The 9,394-nt window shown below is 35.4% G+C and overlaps 1 protein-coding gene across 1 annotated transcript; it reads right to left on the bottom strand.

Moving 5' to 3' along the window:
* Window positions 1–283: 283 nt before the first annotated feature.
* Window positions 284–5,877, bottom strand: il12bb (interleukin 12B, b). Its single transcript, XM_046867025.1, has 9 exons — window positions 5,793–5,877; window positions 5,590–5,680; window positions 4,604–4,876; window positions 3,597–3,699; window positions 2,447–2,616; window positions 873–1,042; window positions 624–739; window positions 513–544; window positions 284–396 (listed from the first exon to the last, which is right to left on the bottom strand). Exons 2-8 carry the CDS (start codon window positions 5,678–5,680, stop codon window positions 517–519), a joined length of 951 nt encoding a protein of 316 aa, XP_046722981.1. The 5' UTR covers window positions 5,793–5,877; the 3' UTR covers window positions 284–396; window positions 513–516.
* Between the last annotated feature and the right edge of the window lie 3,517 nt (window positions 5,878–9,394).

The raw sequence follows: 9,394 nt of genomic DNA on the forward strand, positions 1-9,394 counted from the left end.
TATAACAGTAAATGTAGAGCCTCATATGTAACAAGCTTCATCTCAATCAAAGAGAAAAACAGGAGGTTGACTGATATACGATATAATTAGTCCGTCTCTATAGTAACAACTCGATCACAATGACTGGTGTGAAATATTCACGAGCTCATGAACGTGTTCGCTAACGTTAGCAGGCTAGACGTGATTCTTTCCCAGCGTGAGATTGTCTGGAAACTTTCAGGACATTGAACATTCAGGATCTTTGGCTCGTGTGATTTAATCATGTGTCAAGGAAGACGAGAAGAAAGGTTGCTGATGTGTCGTTCTTTAATAAATAATAAATATCAAATCGTCACAGTATAAAAGTAATAAAACAACTTCAGAAATCTCATTTGCTGATGTCATGATGAAAATATCCTGGAAAAAAAAAGTTGGAAGGTTACTTCTTGCTCTGTTTGAAATATATTAATACACACTGTAATATAATACTGTAAAGAAATCCATGGCTTTTACTTGGGGATGTCATTATTTACCTTTTTATTTTCTCGACTTTTGTTTCATGACCCTGGTGAAGGAAAGAGAAGATTAGAAACCAGATCTTACGTTTGCTATTAAATAAAGATGATTGTAACGTGGGTACTGACTTGTGCTGGCTCCAGTCGCTCCAGACTTTGTTGGTGAAGGAGTCCTGAGCTCTCACACAGAACGTATAACTCTTTCTTCCGATCACTTTATAATGTGTCTCGCTCACGTAGTGGTTCTAAAACAAGTCAGACGTTTGGTTTTTCTGTTAAATGTCTTACTTTCTGACTGGTGGTAGAATGAAAACCTGCACCCACACCGGCCCTTTGTGGAAAAGCTTGAACCCCCCCTGGTCTAGAACATGTGCTCACCTCTGAATGGTTTCCTTCACCTGACGTCTCTTCACACTCCTTGCGATGTGACACCACTTTCACTTCGTAGCGCAGAGGGAAGAACGAACATGGCTGGTTCCACGTTTTTGGGATTTTCCACTCGAACGCGTCATTCTCAGCTTTGGTGATGTCGACTTTTCCTGGTTTGACTGGATGAGGGGAAAAAATCTAGTCAGGATTTGGAATGAACCATAAGCATGAACATTCTCCTGCTTATTTGGGGTGAAAAGTGTCATTTTTTAGGTGTTAGGTTTTAAAGATGATAAAAATAAATAAACATGAAACTTGGCCCACTCGTACAACAGCATGTTTTAAATGACAACAGTGAAGAATAAAACTCCCTTAAACTTCGTGAGTAAGAAACCTTGAGAGGAACCAGACTCAAAAGAGAACTTCATCCTCATCTAGACACCAGATGTTTATTCATTATAGTTTTATCATTGCTTGAATTGTCAACTTTTGACTTTTTGTAAAACTGTTGAAGAAAATTGTAGTTCTGAACCCTTAATCCCATCTGCATGGTTCCTAAATGTAACTGTCCACAGTAATCTCATGTCCTGTATCCTTAGGTTGTCAATGTTCATGTTTAGACGATCCTCAGCATCAGCCATCAGTGCTTTTCCACTCACAAGAACTCCATCACTCCAAGTTCGAATATTAATGTTCTTCTCATGATTAGATCTTAAAAAAAAGTTGTAAAGGAACCCTAAAGATACTAAATCTGTACATCTGATCATGATAAGTATGGTACATTTTTAAAGACCGCTTTTTAATCAACACTTCTTTTTAACGGTTCGTGTTAGCAAGAAAATACTAGAAGTTCCTCAACAGATGCTCTTCTTTCTCGATCCAAAGCACAAGATGAATTCTTCTCAGTAAGACGAGTGTTCTAACAGGTCACATGTCCATGTTCCCTATTATTCATTTTAGTAGGGGCGGGGACAAAGACGTCATGTGATGTCACTACATTACCCAACAATCAAATCTCTGCACTGTGAAGAGCGATTCAATTATACGAGTAGAAAAGTAATTTTATTATTTTAAAAATATTAACCAACAAAAGATTAATAAGAAATGTGAATATCGTCTGACTTTAAAGAAATCTGATCATTGGACCATGTTTTTTTTTTATTAAGACTTTAAAGAAGACCTGAAGATGCTTTTAAAATAAGTAATACAAATAAATTATACAATTTTAGATTAAAGCTTTAAAGGACTTCTAAAGGTACAAAATTTGTAATAAATTAAGAAAAAATTAAGAAATAAATAAAATAGTAATAAATTTATTAAAATAAATTATTACAAAATTCTACACTTTTTTAATATCAAAATGTGACCATTTAAAAAATGACATAAAAACTGGAACATTATTGTCTTTTTCTTGTAGATTAGATTTTTTAAAGGAAATCTGAAAGTACTAATGAATGGTAGCAGTATAGTACTGTTGTAGTACCATAATAGTACTGTTGTAGCACTGTAATAGTTCCCCTTTTTATTATTGTATGCATCTTTAATACTTTATGCAGTTTTATAAAAAAAATATCAGCTCTTACTGATGTCATGAATGAAGAAAGTCCTCTGGTGTTCCTCTAAGCGGTACTGGTTCCGGACCAGCAGGGTGAGGTTGATGCGGGTCACCTCCTCAGAGAACGGGCACTGCAGATCCTCACACGTCAGTCCTGCGTTATCGGCGTCCAGAGAGCATTTGAGCATGTTCGAGTTCCTGAGGATGAACGTTTAGTTGAGCAGGAGGCCGAATAAAAAAACTTAATAAACCGGAGAAGATATTTTCAGAGTTTCTCACCGGGAAGCACTGAAGAACACCACAACTCCGTTCCTTATAGGATCCCACTTCCATGAGCAGTGGAACGGGCCGCTGTAGTTTCTAGCGACGCATGTGACAAATTCTAGGGTAAATTAAAAAAAAGGAAGAAAGATCATATTAATATTATTAAATAATAATAAAAAAATATATAATAATATAATAATATAGCTATTCCTCATGTTTCTATTTGTTTTGTTTTTTAAATTACATAAAAATTACTGGAGTGCAGAAAAGATATAAAAGTATTTTCTCCTTTACCACCTTTTAACTTTGTAGAAGACATGACCACTAAAAAAAACTAAAATCATGCTAATAAGCAACGTTACAAATATGCTAACTAGCTACAGCTAGCTATATGAAGCCATTTTCTTGACTAGCATCAATTCGGGTACTTATGGGCCGGGGTTTAACATTTCAAATGCTAGCTAAAAATCACTATAAGTCACTAATATTGGCCCTTTTGGTAAATATAAAGAATAGAAGAACACTTCCTGGATAAAATTTCCAGCACAATTTAATGATTAATCATTGGCCTGTTGCTGAAAACAAGCATATTCAATGCTTCTGCTATTTTCTAGTAGTCACTTCTTATTCTCTGAAGTTCAACGACCTTTTGAAGACTCAGTCTGGTGGATGACTAAGGAATTTGGCTCTGGTGTTCCTCTAAGCGGTACTGGTTCCGGACCAGCAGGGTGAGGTTGATGCGGGTCACCTCCTCAGAGAACGGGCACTGCAGATCCTCACACGTCAGTCCTGCGTTATCGGCGTCCAGAGAGCATTTGAGCGTGTTCGAGTTCCTGAGGATGAACGTTTAGTTGAGCAGGAGGCCGAATAAAAAAACTTAATAAACCGGAGAAGATATTTTCAGAGTTTCTCACCGGGAAGCACTGAAGAACACCACAACTCCGTTCCTTATAGGATCCCACTTCCATGAGCAGTGGAACGGGCCGCTGTAGTTTCTAGCGACGCATGTGACAAATTCTAGGGTAAATTAAAAAAAAGGAAGAAAGATCATATTAATATTATTAAATAATAATAAAAAAATATATAATAATATAATAATATAGCTATTCCTCATGTTTCTATTTGTTTTGTTTTTTAAATTACATAAAAATTACTGGAGTGCAGAAAAGATATAAAAGTATTTTCTCCTTTACCACCTTTTAACTTTGTAGAAGACATGACCACTAAAAAAAACTAAAATCATGCTAATAAGCAACGTTACAAATATGCTAACTAGCTACAGCTAGCTATATGAAGCCATTTTCTTGACTAGCATCAATTCGGGTACTTATGGGCCGGGGTTTAACATTTCAAATGCTAGCTAAAAATCACTATAAGTCACTAATATTGGCCCTTTTGGTAAATATAAAGAATAGAAGAACACTTCCTGGATAAAATTTCCAGCACAATTTAATGATTAATCATTGGCCTGTTGCTGAAAACAAGCATATTCAATGCTTCTGCTATTTTCTAGTAGTCACTTCTTATTCTCTGAAGTTCAACGACCTTTTGAAGACTCAGTCTGGTGGATGACTAAGGGAATTTGGCTTTGGTGTTACATTATATTTACACTCCTGTGAAACAGGAAGTCAAAGCTGAACGTAGTCACGTGTACTTAAAATGTACAATATCAACTGGAATATACTTCAAATAAAAAATATTCAATTTAAGTTTTATGTAGTTAAAAATTTTTACGTTTTGAATATAAATACGGGGTAAAAACACATAATTCTGACATTCTGCAAAGCTGCTTTGAGACAATTTCAATTGTGGAAATCACAAAAGAAACAAACTGGAATTGAATTGTATCATATGAATTCATAGGGGTGCCAAGATTTATGGAAGGCACTGTAAATCATTTTTGAGTTTTTTCCCCAGTTACCTTTATCATCATTGCGCAGCAGAATGGCCTTGTCGAAGTCGAGTGGGCTGACCAGCACCAGCGTGTGGTTCAGGACGTCTCCTGATTCCTCGTGGCAGGTGAAGTTTCCCCCCAGCATGGCCTCGATGCTCACTTCTACACGGTTCCCCTTCACATCGATCTTCTCCTGATTTTTCCTCCAGTGGATCTCAGAGTTATCGAACTGATCGCCACAACTCAGGACGACCGAGGTCTTCTGTTTCATCGGGTTTCCATTTACCTCCAAAGCAATAACTAAAACAAACATAATTCGAGATACGCGGTTTCACCAAAAGTATTGAGACTCCTGATTTTTCCAGCCATATGTGGTTCTTCTTCAAACTGTTCCCACAACGTTGGAGGCACACCATAATAAAGAATGTTTTTCTCTTTATTTGAACCTGGAGACCCAAAACTCCACCATGACAATGCTCTTGTGCACAAAGCAAACTCTTTAAAGATCTGTTCTCCATGGGTTAGAAGTTTGTGGAAGATCTCCTGCATTGGAGCTTCATCCTGATTCAACACTTTTGGAATGAATCACTTCACCTCACCTACATCAGTACCTGACTTTACTAACACCCGTTTGGCTGAATGGAATCTTCGCCAATCTTATGGTAAGGTGTCCACAAACTTTTGGAAATGTTGTGTGTGTGTGTGTGTGTGTGTGTGTGTGTGTGTGTGTGTGTGTGTATGTATATGTATATATATATATTATACATCTACTGTATCTGGTCAGTACACCATTTCCATTTTGTGCCTAAAACATCCTGAATATGAAACTATGGATTCGTTTAGATCTTTTTATCTTCAACAATATTCCAAGCTTTTTCTTTTTATATTCTATATTTTTACATTTAAAATATTTCTACACCTAAATACAGCTTTGAAGTTTCAACACCTAAAATTGCCTGAACCTGATCTAATTCCAAACCTTTCAAATAGAATAAAATAAAGCTTATGATCACCGTTCGGTTTGATGACCCTGAACTTGTTGGCGTCCCCGATGTGAAGGAGGGTTAGATGTAGAGCAAAGACCTTTAGGAGAATCATATTCATCTAAACAGGCAAAGAAATCCGATTATGCACTGCACAGAGATTCATGAAGTTCAGATCAAATAAAACTGAAATATCCAAAGAGCATTTCTAATAAAACTGAAGAAAAATCTACCTTCTTCTTCTTCTTCTTCTTTTGTTGTTTTTTTTCCTCCTCTCTGAGCACGATGATGTTTCTGACTCTGATCTCTCACAATGAACCTCTGCCTGATCTCAGATCAATTTATAAGCAGGTAGAACAGAAGCAAAAATCCCTTCACCCTGCTGGAATTTTTACACACATTTTACACACCTACTTACTCTGACACACTGACATATTAAACTACCAATGCAAAAAAAACCTTCAGATCTTTAATATATAATAATTATGGTCCAATTATATCATTTATTTTAAAGAAACATTGTTTTCATACTGATATAAAAACAGGTATTAAATTATTTATTATATATTATAATTTATATATATATATATATATATATATATATATATATATATATATATATATATATATATATATATATATATATATATTGAATAATAATACATGAATAATGTGAAAAATTATTAATTTAATTGTGTACATAATAATAAAAAAAGATTATTTGAGTTAAATTATTCATTGGCTAATTTTAAATGATTAACAAATTCAGGTCTTTAGGTTCCTTTACAGCTTTAATTAAAATATATATATATATAATTATTTATTTTAATTAATATATATATATATATATATATATATATATATATATATATATATATATATATATATATATATATTTTTTTTTTTTTTTTTTTTTTTTTGAGTAATTGTCCAATTATGTATTTTCAAAGGAACATTATATTCACATTTCCTTTAAAAACTGTTTTATTTTATTTTACTTCAATTACTGCTGTTAAAAAGTTTAATACATTTAAAATTGTATTTAAAGATTTTTTTATTGAATGCTTTTATAAAAAAGAAAATAATGTATGTCAATGAAATGTGTTTAAATCGTATTCACGTTTGCTGTATTCTTTTTTCTCTATCGTTTTTAATTCTTTTAATTCATTCTTAAACCGTTCAAATGAAATATAATCTAAAAAAACAGATAAAATTTTTTTTTCCGAAATAAGGCGTGTTGATTTAATGTAGCTAATTATTTAATTAATCAAGAAAAAATACGTCAAAAAAAATTTAATTGAAATAAAGGTTAATTAAATAATGTTTAAAGAACATGCAACACTTTTATGGTAATTTTAATTTTTATGATAATCAATAAAAGACGACGTTTCAGGGAGTAAAAACACTTTTCTTGTGAATATATCTTAATAATAAATGCATGTATTATTTGTATTAAAAAATATTTTTTATCATATATATATATATATATATATATGCCACACAAAGTGCGAACACGTCATTGTTCCTGCTTTATTCGCTCGTGATGAAGGTGGAAAAGTCAGAAAAAAAAGAGTTGAGTCCAGATGTAAGGTGTGAAATTCCATTTCCTCCACACAGCTGCTTTTCTGTTATTCGTTCAAAATGTCAGAAAAAAACTCGGACTCAGAGTCAGACACAATGCTGCTGAATTGGAATGAGGAACTGAATACACACACACACACACACACACACACGAGTCAGGGAATAGCAGGGGAAGTCAGAGATTCCAGTTGGAGGTCATGGTTCAGCAGAAACGCAAAGTGAAATAGGAAGTTGTGTTTACTTCACTCATGTAGGAGCTCAGGGGTGAAAGTAAGGCAAGGTGTCATGCAAGAACACGTCAATTTCATTGACCGAGACTTTTGTACGTCACTCTGGATAAGGGCGTCTGCTAAATGCCGTGAATGACAATGACACGTGGAACAGGGTCTTCAATACACACTTTCACTCGAACTCACAGGGAATTCCATCCAAGCACTCAACATCACAATATCACATAATATGAAACCTTGCAACATAAAGAAGAAGAACCCGATATGACCGAAATATCGCATCGTGATATTCTGATATCCACAATACACATCGAGATACAGAAGGAAATCCGAACTGCTGGTGTGGTATAAAAAAAAAAAGAAAAAGTTAATTATATCACTACACACTGTATGACCGAAAGTTTGTGCACACCTGAATATAGGGTTGCTTTTGAACATCACATTCCACATTTGCGATCTATAATAACTTCCACTTAAGCCTTGGGTCTCCTAGTTCAAGTAAAAAACTTGGACTGCATCCAAAAAACGTCCTAAACAATTGTTTGCCTCCAGGTTTGTGCTAACACTTTAGGGAAGAACCATGTGTGTGTCGGGAAAAAGTTGGGTGTCCGACATTTCTGGTATGTGGAATTGAATTTCAACGAAGCAAAAACCAGTCTGGGAACATAAACCCTGCAAAACACAAGGGAAGAAATTCCAGTGGTAGAAATGCCAACCTCGTGAGCATGGTGCGTCAGAAACTTCCTCAATCTCAACTCGTCTGTTCGCATTCACACACTTATCATCACCATCATCATCATCATCATCATCATCATCATCATTATTATTGTTGTTATTATTATCCACTATTCTTTTTTGCACAAATGTCTTCTTCCCAACACTCTATTCCCCGGAGTGAAAGTGGTACAGTCCTGAGCGGGCAGCTACTACAGATGAACGTACAGTATGTTAATCTTACACGTCAATTCACGTGGACGTATTCTGTCCAACGAGCTTCATATCTGACTACATGAAACAAAATGAAATAAATTTATCAAATGCATTTGGTAGATGCATTTATCCAAACATTTATCCCATTCATACAACCCAACAGCTATGTGGTTAAGGGCCTTCCTCAGGGTCCCCAGGAGTGGCATCTTGGTGTGGCAGGGATTAGAACTCACACTCTTCAGATACACAGTTCAGGATAGATGATAAGCGCGAGCGTGAGAACATTTCAAAACACTACAACTGTGAAATTTCGTTTCCATCAGGTGTTTTCTGGGATGCTTTAAGAGTCATGAGGTTAAACGGAACGCAATGAGGTCGGACACTGGAATCTGACTGGTCAGAAGGTGTTCCCAGTTTTGGTACGAATGCACAAACGATCCTGAGTGACTATGAATTAGCTTGTTTTAATGCGACCCTGTTTCCATAGTAACAGCTTGTATTTATACAAATAATGGAAAAAAGGTTATCAGTAACAGGTCGACCTCTGAATCAAGGACGCGGTGGCGGTTTTTGTTTTTTTATGTTCAGTCTGAGTTTCAGTACCACTTTCTGTGTAAAAAAAGGCTGTATTGTTTGTGTGTGTGTGTGTAATAATGACATCACTAGCCAGCGAATGTCATCCAAGATCTTTTTTTTTTTTAGATCAATCGCCACCTCATGGCTCAGGTTACAGTGTGTGAAGTTTCACTTGCTCTCATGGGCTTCCTCTGGGTTCTCCAGGTTTCTACTACCTGCGCAAAGCCAAAAAAACATTCCACTGTGTGTGAATGACTGTGTGATAAGTAGAAGAAGTGTGACGAAGTGTGTGGATGAGTAGAAAAACGAGTGGAGTAGAGAGTGAATGAGTGTGTAAATGTGTGTGGGATGAGTAGATAATGGAGGGTGTAAATGTACAACAAATGTATGAATGTATAGATGTATGTACGATTGTGTGTTTTCTGTACACACATCTACACACCTCCTCACACATCTACACACCTCCTCACACATCTACACACCTCCTTACACATCTGCACACCTCCTCACACATCCAC

Source organism: Silurus meridionalis, chromosome 15 (genome assembly GCF_014805685.1).
Source record: "Silurus meridionalis isolate SWU-2019-XX chromosome 15, ASM1480568v1, whole genome shotgun sequence".
NCBI classification, from domain to species: domain Eukaryota; kingdom Metazoa; phylum Chordata; class Actinopteri; order Siluriformes; family Siluridae; genus Silurus; species Silurus meridionalis.